General features: G+C 37.9%; 1 protein-coding gene across 4 annotated transcripts in view; it reads right to left on the minus strand.

Moving 5' to 3' along the window:
* The window catches only part of LOC124643696, a 40,833-nt gene extending 16,415 nt beyond the window's left edge, over positions 1–24,418 (minus strand). For 2 of the 4 annotated variants that reach the window (XM_047182733.1, XM_047182732.1), the window contains exon 1: positions 16–133. In XM_047182733.1, coding sequence (XP_047038689.1) covers positions 16–73 — 58 coding nt within the window. In that variant the 5' untranslated portion in view covers positions 74–133. Of the gene's footprint in view, positions 1–15; positions 134–24,299 lie in introns of those variants that run through there. The other 2 variants (XM_047182735.1, XM_047182734.1) reach the window with 2 other exon arrangements.
* Between the last annotated feature and the right edge of the window lie 814 nt (positions 24,419–25,232).

Raw genomic sequence — 25,232 nt, forward strand, 5'->3', positions numbered from 1 at the left:
TAAAGGTAAACTTACCATTTGAATCCGCGAGAACAAATCCAATAAGACACAGAAAAACATATATTTTTAACATATTTCTTAAGTTTACAGTAACAGTTTAGTTAAAAGTGATAACTACTGTGATTGTTTCATTGTACTGTCGTGGTTACAATGAGGGATGGGCGTTTTCCCATTAGTAATTGAATCGATTTTACCTTTTACCGAATTTAAAATATCGATTAAATTGAAAAAACCGGCCAAGTGCGAGTCGGACTCGCGCACGAAGGGTTCCGTACCATTATTTATAAAACGGACAAAAAAATCACGTTTGTTTTATGGGGGCTCCCCAAATAGTTATTTAATTCTAGTTTTTATAGTGCAGCGTTTCAGTAGGTATTTGTTGTTATAGCGGCAACAATAATACATCATCTGTGAAAATTTCAGCTCTCTAACTATCACGGTTCATGAGATTCAGCCTGGTGACAGACGGACGGACAGACAGACCGACAAAGGAGCAAAAACAATAGGGTCCCGTTATACCCTTTGGGTACGGAACCCTAATTAAAAACTATTCTAGTACAAAACCTAAAACTATGCGTGAAAAAAATCGACCCAATCGTTGTCGACTGGGAGCGTGCCCAAGAGCATTACCTCGTTGGATGGCCATGCTATTGCTGATCCTTTGTCTGAGGTAATAGCCAGCCTTTTGGTCACGAGAAGCGTCAACCAGCCGCCTGGATAGATCTTTAAATCGATTGAAAGAAGGTCATTTAGATTCAGCAACCCTTTTTTACGTCAATATTTAAAAAGTACAGCACCCCCAGAAACGCCCTTTCACCACTAGTGTTTTGTTTGGAAAATCAAAGTCAAATTAATAATTACAATTTAATTATTGTTATTTATTTAATTTTTTTTGTTTAATTTCAATTTATAATTTAATTTCAATTTATATTTCGCTCTGTATAAATGAAGAACAAACTTCGAATAAGCCATCTAATTAATTATTCGATTTTGCATCGCAATAAAGTTGTTAATATATCGAGTAGGTAAGCCTTTGCACATCACTACGGATTCACTCGAATATGACATATTTAAATGTTGTCAAGCGTTGAGTAATATTATTATCCCTCTTCCTCATAAATAATATTTTCCTGTACCTATCTATAATGTTACTAAATAATCCTTTGAATAATTTTGATTTAATCCCATCTAGCCTTAAAATTAATAAGTAGCTCTGTAATTTTTTCAAAAATTTTAACCGATTTAACCAGGCCCATTAAACTGTAGGTCCCGGCTGTGATTGAACATCCTTAGCAGTCGTTACGAGTAGTCAGAATCCATTAAGTCTGACAACCATTATCACCAAGGGGTATTGTGTTGCACGGGTAACTGGGTTGAGGAGGTCAGTAGGCAGTCGCTCCTTGTAAAACACTGGTACTCAGCTGCATCCAGTTAGACTGGAAGCCGACCCCAACATAGTTGGGAGAGGCTCGGGAGATGATGATGGTAATAAGGATATTTTGTACCTCCCTCAAGCAGTCTACAAGCTATCTTAGAGAACAAATTGGTCATACAAATCTGAATCTTTCCTATATCCCATGTTCTATACTTACCTACTGCTGAAAATGTAAAATGTTTCTGACAACGCCACCTATCTATTTAAATAGAGAACTAATAAAACTTGTAAGTTGCCTATAAATATTACAATGAACCAGTTCGCCGCTAGATGTCGTAAGAAAACCAATATCAATATAAAGCAATCTTTTACCTGTTAATTTATATTATTATGTTATAAACCATGGAAGGAATGAAAGTCGTGTTGTGAGGAAGGTGATGAGTTTGAACGTGGACGGATATAGTGGAAGAGAAAGACCAAAGAAACGATGGATGGATTGTATGAAAGTAGATAGTACGAAAGAATGTTACTTGTGAGATAACGGCAGATAGAAGAGTATGGAAGGAGCAAACATGCTGCGCCGACCCCAAATAGAATTGGGATAAGGGCAGGAGGATGATGAGGATTTTCATTACTAACCATCTGTCCCAGCTTCGCTCGGGTATTAATCAAATTTTTCAAGAGTTTGGGAGCTTTAATGTAATGCAAACATAACAAACAAGCACTCCAACCAGTCCACTCCATTTTCAGTTGTCAAATCGTCGATTGACAATGGGCGGCAATTACATGGCTGGGTACGGCTTGATTATGGTTATTGTTAAATGGTTCAACTCACCCTTAGCCTATAATGCGTAATCGTCTACAGTCTACAGTAATTCCAGGGTCTCGCATATCTCCATGCAAAATTGTAGACCTTAGAGTTTCATCTATGTCGATGTCGATAAAATATTTTTGTTTTCAGGCCTTAATAAATCACCCTTCACAATAGGCATGTTGAATAAAAAAATAATTACTCCGTCTTTTAGATCACCCTAAAATAATGGACGCGTATTTTTTCTTTTCTCTCACACAAAAATAACAACGAAGATAATGTACTCTCTTATGTATTCTCTTATGTACTCTCCTATGTAATCTCTTATGTACTCTCTTAAGTACTCTATTATGTATTCTCTTATATACTCCTATTATGTACTCTCTTATGTACTCCTATTATGTACTCTCTTATATACTCCTATTATGTACTCTCTTACGTACTCCTCTTATGTACTCTCTTATGTACTCCTATTATGTACTCCTCTTATGTACTCTCTTATATACTCCTATTATGTACACTCTTATATACTAATATTATGTACACTCTTATATACTCCTATTATATACTCCTCTCCTATTATGTACTCTCTTATGTACACTCTTATATACTCCTATTGTGTACTCCTCTTATATACTCCTATTATGTACACTCTTATGTACTCTATTATATACTCTCTTAAGTACTCTCTTATGTACTCTATTATATACTCTCTTAAGTACTCTCTTATGTACTCCCTTATATACTCCTCTTATATACTCCTATAATATACTCCTATTATGTACTCTATTATATACTCATATTATGTACTCTCTTATATACTCCTATTATGTACTCCTATTATATACTCCTCTTATATACTCCTATTATGTACACTCTTATATACTTCTAATATGAACTCTCTTACGTACTCCTCTTATATACTCTCTTATGTACTCCTCTTATGTACTCCTATTATGTACTCTCTTATATACTCTCTTATGTACTCCTCTTATCTACTCCTATTATGTACACTCTTATATACTCCTATTATGTACTCTATTATATACTCTCTTAAGTACTCTCTTATGTGCTCCTATTATGTACTCTCTTATATGTATACTCCTATTATGTACTCATCTTATATACTCCTATTATGTACTCTCTTATGTACTATAGTTGGGCTTCGTTCCGAGTTTTATTGAAAAAAAGATTGGTGGTAAAATAAACGTATAATCCGTACACACAAAACACAATATAAACTATTTAATACTAGGGAGCTTAAGCACCGGCACGCGAGCGACGCGGGCGTCCGTCAACAACGGAGCGCATGCGTCGTGCTTCGCGGTTAGTCGTGCTCTCTCGGCTCTCCGCGCGCGCCGCAAAAGCTGCGCGGCTGTTCCACTTTTAATTTCGGTAGCGAGCCGGCGCGCGTCTTAACCTAGAGGGGCGCGGAGGGGCAATAGACAAGGTCCGCGCTACATCCTCCCCCTCCAAGTCAGCGGAAACTTGTGGAGCTGGCTTGGGAACCGACTTTTTGGTCTACCCCTACTCCTAACATGAGCTAGATCAGATTCACCTATGTAAGGTGACAGGAGGCTAGCATGGCACTTGCCGCGAGGTTTATTATTCTTGTCCACGATTTCGTACGTGGTTGGAGATACTATTTTCACTATACGAAACGGGCCTTCGCGACGCGGTGCGAACTTACTAGTACAGCCTTTTTCGGCCTGACTAAGGCGATGGCTATCCACGAGGACGAGGTCACCCTCACGATAATCGGGTCCGGGTCTACGGCTTTTATCCGCAGCTTCCTTACGGATGTCCTGCTGTCGCTCGATTCGCCACTTCACTTCTTGCAGGCGACTTGCAAATTCTTTGAGATACGGTGTAATTTGAGGCACATAATTCTCTTGGTCTATGTCCACCGTCCTTAAGTCGTGGGCTACGTCCACCGGGGACCTAAACTGGCGTGCGAATGTCAGAAAGGCAGCTGTATGACCAGTACCCTGATTAGGTGCTGTATTCAACGCGAATCGAACAGCTGGCAATGCCTCAGGCCAACGTCGATGTTCTGGGTCTATTAGGATAGCCAGCATCTCTTTCATTTCCCGATTTTTCCTTTCTGCGGGATTGGCCTGGGGATGGTAAATTGGCGTCAGATTCTGATTCACTCCGAGGACGTACATAGCCTTCTGCATTACGGCCGAGACAAATTGGGTACCATTGTCGGAGATCACCCGACGGGGAAAACCATATCTTAGGAAAACTTCTTCAATTAGTATTTTAGCGCAATTTTCTGCGTTGGCTACGGCTAACGGGAACAACTCCACCCATCTGCTCGCAGTATCCTCGATCAGAAAGATCCATTTCTCGCCCTTACTACCCCCAGGAAGAGGTCCAAACAGATCCATAGCGAGAACTTCAAATCGCTGTTGCGGGAAAGGCGTTTGCAGTAGGCCGGCCGGTTTAAAATTGGTTGCCTTAAATTTCTGGCATAGATCACAAGCCTTAAGATACCTTGCTACGTATTGACGCATATTAGGGAAGTAAAACCGTTCCTTAATCTTCTTAAGGGTGCGTTCCAAGCCCAAATGTCCAGCTGTGGGAGCGTCATGGAGTTCTTTCATGATCTCCTCGCGCATCGACTCGGGCACCACCAGCTGGGGCTCTTCGGATTCACCATCCGGATCGAAGCGGAACAAAACACCTTGTGAAAGATAGTACCCACGATCCGTCCATCTGTTGTATGCATCGTTCTCTTCGAAATCCGTGAGTATTTTCTTGATTTCAGGATCTTTGAGCTGAGCTACTCGCAACTCTTCGGAGCTTTTGTGAGGTAAGTCTACTGAGATGGGACACAGATCACAGGTATTGACATCGACCTCTGATGCCTGGCACACCGGACGGCTAAGAGTGTCAGCGACTACGTTGACCTTACCTGGAGTATATTCTATGTCCAGGTTATAAGATTGAATTTTCAGGGCCCATCGAGCTAAGCGGCCACTTGGTGTCTTCAGTGACAGCAACCACTTCAGTGGCTGATGGTCGGTGGCGACGCGAACTTCGGCACCTTCCAGGTAACCCCGAAACTTTTCTAGAGCCCATACCACAGCTAACGCTTCCCGCTCCGTTGTGGAGTAATTTTGCTCTGCTGACGTTAACAGTCTACTGGCATACTCAATAGGCTTCTCAGACTTTGGATCCGGGCCCTGCATTAACACTGCACCTAGTGCATAAGCACTGGCATCTGTGCGTAGAATAAATGGCTGGTCAAAGTGTGGCTGTCGCAGGATGGGACTAGTGGTAAGTCTTCGCTTGAGCTCGTTGTAGGCATAGTCTTCCTCTTCAGTCCATTTCCAAGGTTTATTCTTCTTGGTGAGGTCGGTCAAGGGTTGCGCAATTTCAGAGAACTGACTAATAAATTTGCGAAACCATGAACAAGTTTGTAAAAACGTTTTAAGTTGTTTTAAATTAGTCGGTGGGGCCATATCCACCACGGCTTGTACCTTCTTTGGATCGGGTTCGATTCCTTTAGCGGTAATGACGTGTCCAAGGTAGGCTACTCTCTCTCGAGCAAATACGCATTTTTGTCTATTTGCCTGGAGATTAAATTGACGTAGACGATCAAATACCTGGTGTAGGTCTTGCAGATGCGCATCCAGGTCTGCTGAGATAACCAGAATATCGTCTAAATAAGCCACGACAGTCACATCCTTCAATCCAGTACGAAAACGATCCATCAATCGCTGAAATGTTGAAGGTGCATTCTTTAATCCGAACGGCATGCGTTTAAATTGAAACGTTCCGAAAGGGGAAACGAACGCCGTCTTATGTCTGTCTTCCGGGGCCACTTCAACCTGCCAGTAGCCTGATTTTAAATCTATGGTGGACATCACACAATTACTCTTTGTGGAAAACAGAATGTCATCGATCAGGGGTAGCGGGTATTTATCTGTACGTGTCACCGCATTTAATTTCCTGTAATCAACGCAAAATCTTATTTCACCATTCTTCTTAGGAACCAGGACAATCGGGGAAGTCCATTCTGACTCGGCTTCCTCAATGACTTCGAGTTCCAACATCTTATCAATTTCGGCCTTAATAATTTCCTTCTTGGCCGGATTCATACGATAAGGCGGTGTAGAAATAGGCGCGGCGTTACCTGTATCGATCCTGTGTAGGGCAAAGGGCGTCGGCCCTCCCCCTGCACTGAAGACATCGCTGTTCTTTTCTAGCAGTGCAGCCAATTTCGACCTATCCGCTGATGACAGGAGAACGCCCTCGGACTCGCGGAGACCCATCGCAGAACTAGTTACTACACGATCCTCGCATTCATATTGTAAATCGCATGAGCCCACATCGCGTAAAGTGAACCGATTCTTAACGAAATCGAGTACCATGCCAGCGTCCTGTATAAAATTCATTCCTAACAATGACTCAGTTGCGCCAGGCAGGACCATGAAGAGTGTTTCAATTGCCACTCCCTGCACCTTTACAATGGTTGAGGCTACTTCTACGATTTGAACGCGCAGCGTTCCATCCGCGAATTTAAGTTCCGTTTCTACACTTTGAAACAATTGGCCATTGGCCCGCATATGTTTAGCTAAACTTTCACTGGCAACGGATTGTTTCGCACCAGTGTCTAATAAAGCGGTACCGTTAGCACCAAACACTTCTATATTTAATAGGGGACGCACACGCGGTTTAAATACAGTATTACACGCCGACAACGACTGAAATGTAGATGTCGACGGCGCAGAACGTCTTTCCTTGCACACGCTGCAGTTTGACCTCGTAACACCGGGCGCACCGCATTCGAAACATGTTAGGGAGGGGCGCAGCTCCGGTTGTGCAACTGCAGCTGGTTCGTTCTTAACTGGCTCCTGCGCGGGATTACTTTTATTTAGTAATTTACGGCACTCTTCCTTTAGGTGGCCGAACATTTTACAAAATGAGCACCTCGGTCTGACCCTGACTTGAGGGGCTTGGTCCACAGTTCTGATCGCAGGAGTATATGAAGACGTCGACGGGTGGACGAGTGGAGGCATCGGGGCGGCTGACGCAGGTTGTGCCCTTCTCGCAGGTGCAGGAGCGCGCACTTCCTCGAGCACATCCTCCACTGACCGGGCGTGCTGTAGTAGCTTGGAAAACGTGGAAAAAGAGTTTCTCGCTACTCGCTCGCGTATCCTTCTATTAAGGAGCCCGTACACCATATCCAGTTGTACTGGGTTTTCAGGTAGGGTGCGCGGCGGTAACTGGGCAATAAGTGCTCTTACTCTGCACACGAAAACGTCCGTGCGCTCCTCAGCTTGCTCTCGACTAAAGATCTCTCTGTAGACTCTGTGAGGCGGAAGTCGTGGACCAAAAGTCTGCTGAAGTAACAGAATGGCTTCCTGCCAAGTCGCGACTGAGTGACGAACTCCTTGCCACCAGGTAGCTGCAAAATCAGTCAGCAGCACTGGCAGGCCTCTTAGTGCAATCTCGTCACTAACACCAACACAGTCCTTGTAAATCTGTACGGCGTCGGTAAAGGCACGTACATCGCCGGACCCATTGTATCTCGCCGAGCAATTTGACAAGTTTGCACTTACAGATGGGAGCGGCGCGCCTTGTGCAGGCTGCGACCGTAACGCTTGTAGCAAGGATAGCAGTTGGTGGTCCGTCATGACCACGGGTGTTGGCATAGGTTGTTGCGGTGAGGCGACGGGCGGAGCATTCCCGTGCTGTGGCATAGCGCAGTAGCCATGCAGCTCACGCCCGTACAGCGGCGGTGGTGATGAGGCCGGGGCGCCGGCGGACGCAGGGCGTCCTGCCAGCGGTGGCGTTGCCGATCGCACGTCGACGAAAAACGCACCTCCCTCCGTATTCATCGCACCGTCCAGCTGCTCACTAGGCGCGGGGTACTGTTCTGCTGGCTGCTGTGTTAGGCGCGAAGCACTATTCGCGCGTGACCGCGTAAGCACCATGGCTAGTATTTTGTAACAAATTTTACAATAAAAAATCCAGAACTCGTACGAACGTCACTGTCACTGATTTTGTTTTTTTCAGTGAAGTTTGTACTCGAAAACGGCCCCACGTTGGGCGCCACGTATAGTTGGGCTTCGTTCCGAGTTTTATTGAAAAAAAGATTGGTGGTAAAAAAAACGTATAATCCGTACACACAAAACACAATATAAACTATTTAATACTAGGGAGCTTAAGCACCGGCACGCGAGCGACGCGGGCGTCCGTCAACAACGGAGCGCATGCGTCGTGCTTCGCGGTTAGTCGTGCTCTCTCGGCTCTCCGCGCGCGCCGCAAAAGCTGCGCGGCTGTTCCACTTATAATTTCGGTAGCGAGCCGGCGCGCGTCTTAACCTAGAGGGGCGCGGAGGGGCAATAGACAAGGTCCGCGCTACAGTACTCTATTATATACCCTCTTATGAACTCTCTTATGTACTCCTCTTATATACTCCTATTATGTACTCCTCTTATGTACTCTCCTATTATGTACACTCTTATGTACTCTATTATATACTCTCTTAAGTACATAAGACTCCTATTATGTACTCCTATTATGTACTCCTATTATGTACTCTCTTATATACTATATTATATACTCTCTTAGACACTCCTACTATGTACTCTCTTATGTACTCCTCTTATATACTCCTATTATGTACTCTCTTATGAACTCTGTTATATACCCTCTTGTGCACTCTCTTATGTACTCCTCTTATATACTCCTATTATGTATCTCTCTCTTATGTTCTCTATATGTACTCTATCATATAGTCTCTTATATACTCTTTTATATACTCCTATTATAAACTCCTCTTATATACTCCTATTATGTACTCTCTTATGTTCTCTATTATATACTCTCTTACGTACTCTCTTATGTACTCCTCTTATGTACTCCTCTTATGTACTCCCATTATGTACTCTCTTATGTACTCTATTATATACTCTCTTATATACTCCTCTTATATACTCCTATTATATACTCCTCTTGTATACTCCTATTATGTACTCCTCTTATGTACTCTCTTATATACTCCTATTATGTACACTCTTATGTACTCTATTGTATACTCTCTTAAGTACTCCTATTATGTACTCTCTTATACACTCTCTAATGTACTCCTCTTATACAATTCTATTATGTACACTCTTATATACTCCTAGTATGTACTCTCTTATGTACTCTATTATATACTCCTATTATGTTACTCCTCTTATGTACTCCTATTATGTAATCTCTTATGTACTCTATTATATAATCTCTTATGTACTCTTTTATATACTCCTATTATATACTCCTATTATATACTCCTCTTGTATACTCCTATTATGTACTCCTATTATGTACTCTCTTATATACTCCTATTATGTAATCTCTTATGTGCTCTATTATATACCCTCTTATGTACTCTCTTATGTACTCCTCTTATAAACTCCTATTATGTACTCCTCTTATATACTCCTAATATATACTCCTATTATGTACTCCTCTGATGTACTCCTATTATGTACTCTCTTATGTACTCCTATTATGTACTCTCTTATGTACACCTATTATGTACTCCTCTTATATACTCCTATTATGTACTCTCTTATGTACTCCTCTTATAAACTCCTATTATGTACTCCTCTTATATACTCCTATTATGTACTCTCTTATGTACTCAATTATATACCTTCTTATGTACTCTCTTATGTACTCCTCTAATATACTCCTCTTATATACTCCTATTATATACTCCTATTATGTACTCTCTTATGTACTCCTATTATGTACTCCGATTATGTACTCTCTTATATACTCCTATTATGTACTCCTCTTATGTACTCTCTTATATACTCCTATTATGTACTCCTCTTATATACTCCTATTATGTACTTTCTTATGTACTCTATTATATACCCTCTTATGTACTCTCTTATGTACTCCTATTATGTACTCCTCTGATGTACTCCTATTATGTACTCTCTTATGTACTCCTATTATGTACTCCTCTTATATACTCCTATTATGTACTCTCTTATGTACTCTATTATATACCCTCTTATGTACTCTCTTATGTACTCCTCTAATATACTCCTCTTATATACTCCTATATATACTCCTATTATGTACTCTCTTATGTACTCCTATTATGTACTCCGATTATGTACTCTCTTATATACTCCTATTATGTACTCCTCTTATGTACTCTCTTATATACTCCTATTATGTACTCCTCTTATATACTCCTATTATGTACTTTCTTATGTACTCTATTATATACCCTCTTATGTACTCTCTTATGTACTCCTATTATGTACTCCTCTGATGTACTCCTATTATGTACTCTCTTATGTACTCCTATTATGTACTCCTCTTATATACTCCTATTATGTACTTTCTTATGTACTCTATTATATACCCTCTTATGTACTCTCTTATGTACTCCTATTATGTACTCCTCTGATGTACTCCTATTATGTACTCTCTTATGTACTCCTATTATGTACTCCTCTTATATACTCCTATTATGTACTCTCTTATGTACTCTATTATATACCCTCTTATGTACTCTCTTATGTACTCCTCTAATATACTCCTCTTATATACTCCTATTATATACTCCTATTATGTACTCTCTTATGTACTCCTATTATGTACTCCGATTATGTACTCTCTTATATACTCCTATTATGTACTCCTCTTATGTACTCTCTTATATACTCCTATTATGTACTCCTCTTATATACTCCTATTATGTACTTTCTTATGTACTCTATTATATACCCTCTTATGTACTCTCTTATGTACTCCTATTATGTACTCCTCTGATGTACTCCTATTATGTACACTCTTATATACTCCTATTATGTACACTCTTATATACTCCTATTATATACTCCTATTATGTACTCCTCTTATATACTCCTATTATGTACTCTCTTATATACTCCTATTATGTACTCTCTTATGTACCCTATTATATACCCTCTTATGAACTCTCTTATGTACTCTCTTATGTACTCCTCTTATATACTCCTATTATGTACACTCTTATGTACTCTATTGTATACTCCTATTATGTACTCCTCTTATGTACTCTCTTATATACTCCTATTATGTACACTCTTATGTACTCTATTGTATACTCTCTTAAGTACTCTCTTATGTACTCCTATTATGTACTCTCTTATACACTCTCTTATGTACTCCTCTTATGTACTCCTATTATGTACTCCTCTTATGTACTCCTATTATGTACTCTGTAATGTACTCCTCTTATACAATTCTATTATGTACACTCTTATATACTCCTAGTATGTACTCTCTTACGTACTCCTCTTATATACTCTCTTATATACTCTCTTATGTACTCCTCTTATCTACTCTCTTATATACTCATATTATGTACACTCTTATATACTCCCATTATGTACTCTATTATATACTCCTATTATGTACTCCTCTTATATACTCCTATTATGTTACTCCTCTTATGTACTCCTATTATGTAATCTCTTATGTACTCTATTATATAATCTCTTATGTACTCTTTTATATACTCCTATTATATACTCCTCTTGTATACTCCTATTATGTACTCTCTTATGTACTCCTCTTATAAACTCCTATTATGTACTCCTCTTATATACTCCTATTATGTACTCTCTTATGTACTCAATTATATACCTTCTTATGTACTCTCTTATGTACTCCTCTAATATACTCCTCTTATATACTCCTATTATATACTCCTATTATGTACTCTCTTATGTACTCCTATTATGTACTCCGATTATGTACTCTCTTATATACTCCTATTATGTACTCCTCTTATGTACTCTCTTATATACTCCTATTATGTACTCCTCTTATATACTCCTATTATGTACTTTCTTATGTACTCTATTATATACCCTCTTATGTACTCTCTTATGTACTCCTATTATGTACTCCTCTGATGTACTCCTATTATGTACTCTCTTATGTACTCCTATTATGTACTCCTCTTATATACTCCTATTATGTACTCTCTTATGTACTCTATTATATACCCTCTTATGTACTCTCTTATGTACTCCTCTAATATACTCCTCTTATATACTCCTATATATACTCCTATTATGTACTCTCTTATGTACTCCTATTATGTACTCCGATTATGTACTCTCTTATATACTCCTATTATGTACTCCTCTTATGTACTCTCTTATATACTCCTATTATGTACTCCTCTTATATACTCCTATTATGTACTTTCTTATGTACTCTATTATATACCCTCTTATGTACTCTCTTATGTACTCCTATTATGTACTCCTCTGATGTACTCCTATTATGTACTCTCTTATGTACTCCTATTATGTACTCCTCTTATATACTCCTATTATGTACTTTCTTATGTACTCTATTATATACCCTCTTATGTACTCTCTTATGTACTCCTATTATGTACTCCTCTGATGTACTCCTATTATGTACTCTCTTATGTACTCCTATTATGTACTCCTCTTATATACTCCTATTATGTACTCTCTTATGTACTCTATTATATACCCTCTTATGTACTCTCTTATGTACTCCTCTAATATACTCCTCTTATATACTCCTATTATATACTCCTATTATGTACTCTCTTATGTACTCCTATTATGTACTCCGATTATGTACTCTCTTATATACTCCTATTATGTACTCCTCTTATGTACTCTCTTATATACTCCTATTATGTACTCCTCTTATATACTCCTATTATGTACTTTCTTATGTACTCTATTATATACCCTCTTATGTACTCTCTTATGTACTCCTATTATGTACTCCTCTGATGTACTCCTATTATGTACACTCTTATATACTCCTATTATGTACACTCTTATATACTCCTATTATATACTCCTATTATGTACTCCTCTTATATACTCCTATTATGTACTCTCTTATATACTCCTATTATGTACTCTCTTATGTACCCTATTATATACCCTCTTATGAACTCTCTTATGTACTCTCTTATGTACTCCTCTTATATACTCCTATTATGTACACTCTTATGTACTCTATTGTATACTCCTATTATGTACTCCTCTTATGTACTCTCTTATATACTCCTATTATGTACACTCTTATGTACTCTATTGTATACTCTCTTAAGTACTCTCTTATGTACTCCTATTATGTACTCTCTTATACACTCTCTTATGTACTCCTCTTATGTACTCCTATTATGTACTCCTCTTATGTACTCCTATTATGTACTCTGTAATGTACTCCTCTTATACAATTCTATTATGTACACTCTTATATACTCCTAGTATGTACTCTCTTACGTACTCCTCTTATATACTCTCTTATATACTCTCTTATGTACTCCTCTTATCTACTCTCTTATATACTCATATTATGTACACTCTTATATACTCCCATTATGTACTCTATTATATACTCCTATTATGTACTCCTCTTATATACTCCTATTATGTTACTCCTCTTATGTACTCCTATTATGTAATCTCTTATGTACTCTATTATATAATCTCTTATGTACTCTTTTATATACTCCTATTATATACTCCTCTTGTATACTCCTATTATGTACTCTCTTATGTACTCTCTTATATACTCCTATTATGTACACTCTTATGTACTCTATTGTATACTGTCTTAAGTACTCTCTTATGTACTCCTATTATGTACTCTATCATATAATCTCTTATGTACTCCTATTATGTACTCTCTTATATACTCCTATTATGTACTCTTAATTTCTCTCTTATGTACTCTATTATATATGTACTCCTCTTATATACACCTATTATGTACTCTATTATACAAGCTGTTGATTTGCATCCGTGCCATAGTCAAGGAGGTTAAAATTAAATACGTAAATAATCGATTTGAATTACGGTAGGTGGGAAAAAGCTAATATGCGCTGCTTTTTTTGATGTTGTAATTTCATGGTATTTCAGAATTTAGCCCACGGTTAAACACAAATCATAACAGAATTGCCCCGCGGCCACAGTGTGTGCGTGATGGCAGCTATGTGTGCGTAGACAGAGAAAACTAATGTCTACGTGTGTGCGTGAGTGTCGATGTGTGAGTGTCTTATCTACGACATGACAGCGCGAGCGCGCGAGCGAGCGAGACCGAGTGATACGCGATAGCAATCATTTTACCTAAAGTTTCGAAAATCACCTTCATTATTGTCATTAACTTCGATTTACTTTACTTACTAATTTTTGAGCATAAATTTAACACAGATATCTTATTAACTACAGTAATAAGCAATACTAGTGCGCGAAAGAAAGTTCACTAACATGTTAACAGCTGATTGATAAAATGTTCGTTTTGCTTTATCTTTCAGCATAAAGTTTTCGCAGTGATTTAGTTTTTATTTTTGAATTAAATTGGTTAATAATTAGAAATTTTGCTTCCTTCTTAACGGTCTTAGGACCTTGGAACACGGAAATCTTATTAATGACGTAATACTAGTGCGCTAAAGGAAAGTTCACTGACCTGTTAACAGCTGATTGATAACATTTTCGGTTTGCTTTAACATTCAGCGTAAAGATTTCGTAGTAATTTTGTTTTTACTTTTCGATTAAATTACTGAAAGATGTGTTAGTTAAGTGTAGGCACGAGGTGATTCTTTCGGCTCGTAGGTATTATTGGCGTGGTTAAGAAATCAACTTATTTACACTAATAAAATTGATTAAGCTGACTACGTATTTACAAAATGTACAAATAAATAAATTACCTAGTTTAGTTACCCGGAGGTACTGTTCAAAGCTGTCACCTTCACACTCTTGGCACAATCGAGCACGACGAAGTAGCTGGTTGTCCTTCAGCTAACATAACACTATCACATTCGTTTTTAATGTGTCGAAAGCACTAAGTTAACGGTCCTAGCACATAAGTCTGTCACATGACCAGCATGACCCTCCGTGATGAGGGTTCCCGGTCGGTAAACATTTCCCGGAACATAGGTATGTACGGCTGTCATTGCACATCCTTGGCAGTCGTAACGGGTAGTCAGAAGCCAGTAAGTCTGACACCAGTCTAACCAAGGGGTATCGGGTTGCCCGGGTAACTGGGTTGAGGAGGTCAGATAGGCAGTCGCTTCTTGTAAAGCACTGGTACTCAGCTGAATCCGGTTAGACTGGAAGCCGACCCCAACATGATTGGGAAAAGGCTCGGAGGATGGATGGCTGTTAGTACACTGTTGTCACTGATGGCATACAGGCGGACCATCGCCACCAACTCGTGTTCGTGTAGTTTTCCGTCATCTCGCACTTTGTACCTACACGTCGCGGAATTCAAAGCGCACGTACGCAGCAGCGGCGGCGACATCAAACACACTGCTTGCCGTCGGCGCTTGTTTGTTCCGGCTTCAAGGGCACGCGGGGAGCGGCGAGGCGAGTGTGTGGGAGTACTCGCACTGTGATTGGGTGAATTTGGGTAGGCTGGATGATCTACGATTTTTATTGAACGATCGTTGCGTATGCTTTGTGCATGTATCGTTTGCGTTTGTGTGAGTGCGCAGCGCGGTAGTAAGGCTAGTAACACACGCGCCGAATTAAAGTACGGCTGGGTTACACTGACGGATATACGTAAATAAGAAAAAAACATGAAAAAATTACCTACCCATTTTTTCGTTGATTTGGGTCGAGAATCATTAGCATATTTACGTCCTTGACTATGGCACGGATGCAAATCAACAGCTTGTATACTCTCTTATGTACTCCTATTATGTACTCCTCTTATATACTCCTATTATGTTACTCCTCTTATGTACTCCTATTATGTAATCTCTTATGTACTCTATTATATAATCTCTTATGTACTCTTTTATATACTCCTATTATATACTCCTCTTGTATACTCCTATTATGTACTCTCTTATGTACTCTATTATATACCCTCTTATGTACTCTCAATACTCAATACTCAATACTCAATCCTTTATTAGCATTCCATATGTTACATTATAGGTGGTACATTATAGTTTTAGATACAATATGGACCCAATAGGGCACAGCTTAAAGTAGTTGGAGAAGTTTAACAGTAGCTTAATACTAAATTATAATTATACTTAATAACATACTCCTCCTCTTATGTACTCCTCTTATATACTCCTATTATGTACTCTATTATATACTCTCTTATGTACTCCTATTATGTACTCCTCTTATATACTCCTATTATGTTACTCCTCTTATGTACTCCTATTATGTAATCTCTTATGTACTCTATTATACAAGGTGTTGATTTGCATTTGTGCCATAGTTCAGGAGGAGGACATAAAGTACGTAAATAATCGATTGGAATTACAGTAGATGGGAAATAACTAATATGCACTGCTTTTTTTGTCATTGTAATGTCGTAGTATTTCAGAAGTAATCCAATTTTATGAATGAAATTTACGAATGATCGTTGCGTATTCTTTGTGTTTGCGTTTGTGTGAGGGCGCAGCACGGTTTTAAGGCCAGTAACACACACGCCAAGTTTAAATACGGCTAGATGACATAGACGGAATTCGGAAAAAAAATAATAAAAAAAAAATTACGTACCAATTTTTTGGTTGATTTGGGTCGAGAATCATTAGCATAATTACGTCCTTGACTATGGCACGGATGCAAATCAACAGCTTGTATAATCTCTTATGTACTCTTTTATATACTCCTATTATATACTCCTCTTGTATACTCCTATTATGTACTCTCTTATGTACTCTATTATATACCCTCTTATGTACTCTCTTATGTACTCCTCTTATATACTCCTATTATGTACTCTCTTATGTACTCTATTATATACCCTCTTATGTACTCTCTTATGTACTCCTATTATGTACTCTCTTATGTACTCTATTATATACCCTCTTATGTACTCTCTTATGTACTCCTCTTATATACTCCTATTATGTACTCTCTTATGTACTCTATTATATACCCTCTTATGTACTCCTCTTATATACTCCTATTATGTACTCTCTTATGTACTCTATTATATACCCTCTTATGTACTCTCTTATGTACTCCTCTTATATACTCCTATTATGTACTCTCTTATGTACTCTATTATATACCCTCTTATGTACTCTCTTATGTACTCTCTTATGTACTCCTCTTATATACTCCTATTACGTACTCTCTTATGTACTCTATCATATACTCCTATTATGTACTCCTCTTATATACTCCTATTATATACTCCTCTTGTATACTCCTATTATGTACTCTCTTATGTACTCTATTATATACCCTCTTATGTACTCTCTTATGTACTCCTCTTATATACTCCTATTATGTACTCTCTTATGTACTCTATTATATACCCTCTTATGTACTCTCTTATGTACTCCTCTTATATACTCCTATTACGTACTCTCTTATGTACTCTATCATATACTCCTATTATGTACTCCTCTTATATACTCCTATTATATACTCCTCTTGTATACTCCTATTATGTACTCTCTTATGTACTCTATTATATACCCTCTTATGTACTCTCTTATGTACTCCTCTTATATACTCCTATTATGTTCTCTCTTATGTACTCTATTATATACCCTCTTATGTACTCTCTTATGTACTCTATTATATACCCTCTTATGTACTCTCTTATGTACTCCTCTTATATACTCCTATTATGTACTCTCTTATGTACTCTATTATATACCCTCTTATGTACTCTCTTATGTACTCTCTTATGTACTCCTCTTATATACTCCTATTACGTACTCTCTTATGTACTCTATCATATACTCCTATTATGTACTCCTCTTATATACTCCTATTATATACTCCTCTTGTATACTCCTATTATGTACTCCTCTTGTATACTCCTATTATGTACTCTCTTATGTACTCTATTATATACCCTCTTATGTACTCTCTTATGTACTCCTCTTATATACTCCTATTATGTACTCTCTTATGTACTCTATTATATACCCTCTTATGTACTCTCTTATGTACTCCTCTTATATACTCCTATTATGTACTCTCTTATGTACTCTATTATATACCCTCTTATGTACTCTCTTATGTACTCCTCTTATATACTCCTATTATGTACTCTCTTATGTACTCTATTATATACCCTCTTATGTACTCCTCTTATATACTCCTATTATGTACTCTCTTATGTACTCTATTATATACCCTCTTATGTACTCTCTTATGTACTCCTCTTATATACTCCTATTATGTACTCTCTTATGTACTCTATTATATACCCTCTTATGTACTCTCTTATGTACTCTCTTATGTACTCCTCTTATATACTCCTATTACGTACTCTCTTATGTACTCTATCATATACTCCTATTATGTACTCCTCTTATATACTCCTATTATATACTCCTCTTATATACTCCTATTATGTACACTCTTATGTACTCTATTGTATACTCTCTTAAGTACTCCTATTATGTACTCTCTTATACACTCTCTTATGTACTCCTCTGATGTACTCCTATTATGTACTCTCTTATGTACTCCTATTATGTACTCTCTTATGTACACCTATTATGTACTCCTCTTATATACTCCTATTATGTACTCTCTTATGTACTCCTCTTATAAACTCCTATTATGTACTCCTCTTATATACTCCTATTATGTACTCTCTTATGTACTCAATTATATACCTTCTTATGTACTCTCTTATGTACTCCTCTAATATACTCCTCTTATATACTCCTATAATATACTCCTATTATGTACTCTCTTATGTACTCCTATTATGTACTCTCTTATGTACTCTATTATATACTCTCTTAAGTACTCTCTTATGTACTCTCTTATGTACTCTCTTATATACTCCTATAATATACTCCTATTATGTACTCTCTTATGTACTCCTATTATGTACTCTCTTATGTACTCTATTATATACTCTCTTAAGTACTCTCTTATGTACTCTCTTATGTACTCTCTTATGTACTCCTATAATATACTCCTATTATGTACTCCTCTTATATACTCCTATTATGTACTCTCTTATGTACTCTATTATATACCCTCTTATGTACTCTCTTATGTACTTCTCTTATATACTCCTCTTATATACTCCTATTATATACTCCTATTATGTAATCTTTTATATACTCCTATTATGTACTCTCTTATGTACTCCTATTATGTACTCCTCTTATGTACTCTATTATATACTCTCTTAGATACTCCTACTATGTACTCTCTTATGTACTCCTCTTATATACTCCTCTTATATACTCCTATAATATACTCCTATTATGTACTCTATGATATACTCATATTATGTACTCTCTTATATACTCCTATTATGTACTCCTATTATATACTCCTCTTATGTTCTCCTATTATGTACACTCTTATATACTTCTAATATGTACTCTCTTACGTACTCCTCTTATATACTCTCTTATATACTCTCTTATGTACTCCTCTTATCTACTCTCTTATATACTCATATTATGTACACTCTTATATACTCCCATTATGTACTCTATTATATACTCCTATTATGTACTCCTCTTATATACTCCTATAATATACCCCTATTATGTACTCTCTTATGTACTCTATTATATATTCTCTTATAATAATAATAATAATAAGTCCCCCATCTCCGGCTTGCCGGAGTGAAGCATGACGGGGGATAGGTCTCCCGCCTCTTGGCTTGCCTTCATCGGCCGGTCAGAGTGGAGTCGCTAGAGCAAGGTTAGTCCTGCTCGGAGGGTAGGTGCCTCGTGGTAAGTGGCGAGTGGGCCGGTGATGCTGGACCCACAGGGAGCGCGTGATCTGCGTTTAAAGTCCGCCGAGGTATCCTCACCCTTCTCAGCCGCTCATGTCCCTGTTGCCCTCTTGTTGCTTTTCAGTGACTGATTCCCGGGGGCCCAGTAAGTGAGTTGGCGAGTCTCCACCTTCCATTTTAACATGTATTTAATACATTGTCATCGGCAGGTGCCATAGTTCCCGTAGTTCCCCCATTCCTAGTCCACTAGCATCCCATCACAATAGCCCAAGTAGTTTTCATCCATAGTTAGCAATAGTTTAGCACAGAACCGGGGATTGTCCTTGGGTACATTTCTATAGTGTATACAGGGATAATCGTCGGTTTTGTGTCACCATTTCATTAAAGTTGTCTCAAAAGGGCTTCAGCGTGTTGGCTTCGGCCCCACGTTCGCCTCTCAAAAATCCGGGACTCTGTGGTCCCGAGGTCAGAAAGAGACATACAAATAATAATAATAATAAAGTGGCCAAGATTATCCACCAGCAGCTTGCTCTGCAATACAACCTTGTAGACCTTGAGGTACCGTACTACAAGTATGCGCCCGACCCAGTTCTCGAAAAGGACCATATCACGTTGTACTGGGATCGATCTATCATCACTGACAGGACTATTGTAGCCAATAAGCCTGATATTGTGGTGATAGATCGATCAGCGCGCCGCGCGATGATAGTCGATGTCGCCGTTCCGCATGACGAGAACCTTGTGAAAGCTGAGAAAGAGAAACAAATAAAGTATCTCGACTTAGCGCACGAGGTTGTCGCCATGTGGAGTGTCGACACGGCTGTTGTTGTGCCGATTGCCGTTACGGCCAATGGTTTAATAGCCAAGAGCCTCGACGAACACCTCAGGAGGCTCTCGTTGGGCGGCTGGATCAAGGGACTGATTCAGAAGGCAGTACTCCTTGATATGGCACGTATTGTGAGGAGGTTTCTGTCTCTGGGACCCTAACCACCGGTACCTTGGACCCTGTGCCCGATATCGGTGGCAACCTATTTTTTATATTTTTAAATGTTTTTTATTTTTATATTTAATATTTAAAAATGTAAATTATATGCTTGAAAATAAATAAATACCAAATAATAATAATAATCTCCCGCCTCTTGGCTTGCCTTCATCGGCCGGTCAGAGTGGAGTCGCTAGAGCAAGGTTAGTCCTGCTCGGAGGGTAGGTGCCTCGTGGTAAGTGGCGAGTGGGCCGGTGATGCTGGACCCACAGGGAGCGCGTGATCTGCGTTTAAAGTCCGCCGAGGTATCCTCACCCTTCTCAGCCGCTCATGTCCCTGTTGCCCTCTTGTTGCTTTTCAGTGACTGATTCCCGGGGGCCCAGTAAGTGAGTTGGCGAGTCTCCACCTGCCATTTTAACATGTATTTATTACATTGTCATCGGCAGGTGCCATAGTTCCCGTAGTTTTCCCATTCCTAGTCCATTAGCATCCCATCACAATAGCCCAAGTAGTTTTCATCCATAGTTAGCAATAGTTTAGCACAGAACCGGGGATTGTCCTTGGGTACATTTCTATAGTGTATACAGGGATAATCGTCGGTTTTGTGTCACCATTTCATTAAAGTTGTCTCAAAAGGGCTTCAGCGTGTTGGCTTCGGCCCCACGTTCGCCTCCCAAAAATCCGGGACTCTATAGTCCCGAGGTCTGGTAGAGACATACAAGATAATAATAATAATACTTTATTGTTTCAATATAGTGGTTACAAAGAAAGTTAGAACACTAGCCTCCACACTAGGATTCCCTGTGTCGTGGAGACTAGTCTCTTTCATCACTACGATAAACTAAACTAAACATAGGATTTTTTGAATAGTACACGTTATGTACCTACTCCTTTTATATACTCCTATTATATACTCCTATTATGTACTCCTATTATGTACTCTCTTATGTACTCCTATTATGTACTCTCTTATATACTCCTCTTATACAACATGTAACGTAATTAACGCACACCCTCAAACACCCCAATTAGAATATTATGTTATGATCATAATACATACACAGAATTTTTAATTTAACATGTATATGCATTGTTATTTAGGTACTAAATTAGTTATACCAATTCTTGGAGAACTTTTTGGTCATACTACTACGCACGCAAATATCGCGCCGCGCGCCGCTCGACTCGACACAACATAACGAAACTACGGAAAAAGCCGACAATACACGAAGTCTTATTACTTTGAGTTACGGTCTATTTGAATTTGTTTTGACTGTACAGGGTTAATATGACAATAATTTCCGTAGATTTAATTATTTTTGGGATAAAAAATTACCTATATTAAAAATGATATAAATCGATTCAGTAAACGATTCTGAACAAACTAATTTCAGGATGCGCGTTAATTAAGTTACATGTTGTATACTCCTATTATGTACTCTCTTATGTTCTCTATTATATACCCCCTTATGTACTCTCTTATGTACTCCTCTTATGTACTCCTATTATGTACTCTCTTATGTACTCCTATTATGTACTCTCTTATGTACTCTATTATATACTCTCTTATATACTCCTCTTATATAATCCTATTATATACTCCTCTTGTATACTCCTATTATGTACTCCTCTTATGTACTCTCTTATATACTCCTATTATGTACACTCTTATGTACTCTATTGTATACTGTCTTAAGTACTCTCTTATGTACTCCTATTATGTACTCTATCATATAATCTCTTATGTACTCCTATTATGTACTCTCTTATGTACTCCTATTATGTACTCCTCTTATATACTCCTATTATGTACTCTTAATTTCTCTCTTATGTACTCTATTATATATGTACTCCTCTTATATACACCTATTATGTACTCCTCTTATATACTCCTATTATGTACTCTCTTATGTACTCCTCTTATACACTCATATTATGTACCCTCTTATATACTCTCTTATGTACTCTCTTATGGACTCCATTATATACTCCTATTATGTAATCCTCTTATATACTCCTATTATGTACTCTATCATATAATCTCTTATATACTCCTATTATGTACTCCTCTTATATACTCCTATTATGTACTCTATTATATACTCTCTTATGTACTCTCTTATGGACTCCATTATATACTCCTATTATGTACTCCTCTTATATACTCCTATTATGTACTCTATTATATACTCTCTTATATACTCCTATTATGTACTCTCTTATGTACTCTCTTATGTTCTCCTCTTATACACTCATATTATATACACTCTTATATACTCCTATTATGTACACTCTTATATACTCCTATTATGTACTTCTCTTATATACTTCTATTATAAACTCTCTTATGTACTCTCTTATGTACTCCTCTTATACACTCATATTATGTACACTCTTATATACTCCTATTATGTACTCTCTTATATACTCCTATTATGTACTCTCTTATGTTCTCTATTATATACTCTATCATATAATCTCTTATGTACTCCTATTATGTACTCTCTTATGTACTCCTCTTATATACTCCTATTATGCCCTCCTATTATGTACTCTCTTATACACTCATATTATGTACTCTCTTATGTACTCTCTTATGTACTCTCTTATATACTCCTATTATGTACTCTCTTATACACTCATATTATGTATTCTCTTATGTACTCTTTTATATACTCTCTTAAGTACTCTCTTATGTACTCTATTATATATGTACTCCTCTTATATCCTCCTCTTATATACTCCTATTATGTACTCTCTTATGTACTCCTCTTATGTACTCCTATTATGTACACTCTTATATACTCCTATTATGTACTTCTCTTATATACTTCTATTATAAACTCTCTTATGTACTCTCTTATGTACTCCTCTTATACACTCATATTATGTACACTCTTATATACTCCTATTATGTACTCTCTTATATACTCCTATTATGTACTCTCTTATACACTCCTATTATGTATTCTCTTATGTACTCTTTTATATACTCTCTTAAGTACTCTCTTATGTACTCTATTATATACTCTCTTAAGTACTCTCTTATGTACTCCTATTATGTACTCTCTTATATACTCTCTTATATACTCCTCTTATATACTCCTATTATGTACTCTATTATATACTCTCTTATATACTCCTATTGTGTACACTCTTATTTATTTCTGACACTTACGCGAATATTAGACATTTAAATAAAACTACTTTTACGGATTTTATCGCGGTTATATTAATATTATTTAATCCCGACGTTTCGGATCCTTTACAGCATCCATGGTCACGGGCAGACTAAGGTGTTGGTCGTTTTGATATATTAGTTACTGATTGAGTTTGGCGTCCAGCCGGGGACGCCTTGATTTAGGTATTTTGCTAGAAACAGGCTGTGAGATTAAATAAATGAAAGATCAAGTACTTACAGGATGCCAGGAACACAGGGATCACAACACCAGAGCACTTTTAGTCGTATTCACAGGTTTTATTTGATTTTTTACACCGCGCGCGCAGTTATCGATGCCGGCCGGCCATTCCTGAGTTTGAAACTGGAGTTTTGTCTATGAGTTCCATAGATGGCGCTCGATGCGCAGTTTTGGTTGCGTTCGGTGCTTTGTGACGATGTAGAATAGGGAGGAAAAGGATAGGAAAGGAAGTATCCCAAAGCCTGTTCATATCCCCCCACTTGAAATCACCCAGGGATTTCATAAGTTTTGATAAATTTAAGATTTGAGATTAAAATCGAGGGCCTATGCAGATTCATATGTCATCATTATAAGATTTTTAGTTAATAGATTAATAATAAGATAATAGATACGTATAAGTTTTAAGATAGGTGAGTAATAATAAAATTTTATTAATATAATTAAGATAATGTATTAATAAATGTGTGTAGTTAAATTAATTGTTTTGTTCAATTGGAAGAGGACAAATTTTGACAGCAGGTCTTGTAAGTAAGCCTTTTGATGTTTTGACTGTTACCACACGAGTAATGTTATCTTTACCCGGATGGAGCTGTACGACACGACCCAACCTCCATTCGTTAGCAGGTAAGTTTGGTTCGTAAATGGTTACAAGATCATTCAACTTTGGTTGATGGTTGCCATGTTTAAACCATTTCAGTCGCTGTTGCAACGTATGTAAATAGTCCCTTTGCCAAGTGCGCCAAAAAATCTGAGATAGGCGCTGTAAGAGCTGCCAACGAGTACGTAAGGTCTCGTTTTCAGAATGTACCGGTTCGGGCAGAGATATTAAAGGTCGACCGATGAGGAAGTGACCAGCTGTAAGAGCGTCAACCTCGTCGGGATCGGAAGATAATTCCACTAAAGGTCTAGAGTTTAACATGGCTTCTATTTTCG

This window comes from Helicoverpa zea, chromosome 28 (assembly GCF_022581195.2).
Source record: "Helicoverpa zea isolate HzStark_Cry1AcR chromosome 28, ilHelZeax1.1, whole genome shotgun sequence".
Taxonomy (NCBI): Eukaryota; Metazoa; Arthropoda; class Insecta; order Lepidoptera; family Noctuidae; genus Helicoverpa; species Helicoverpa zea.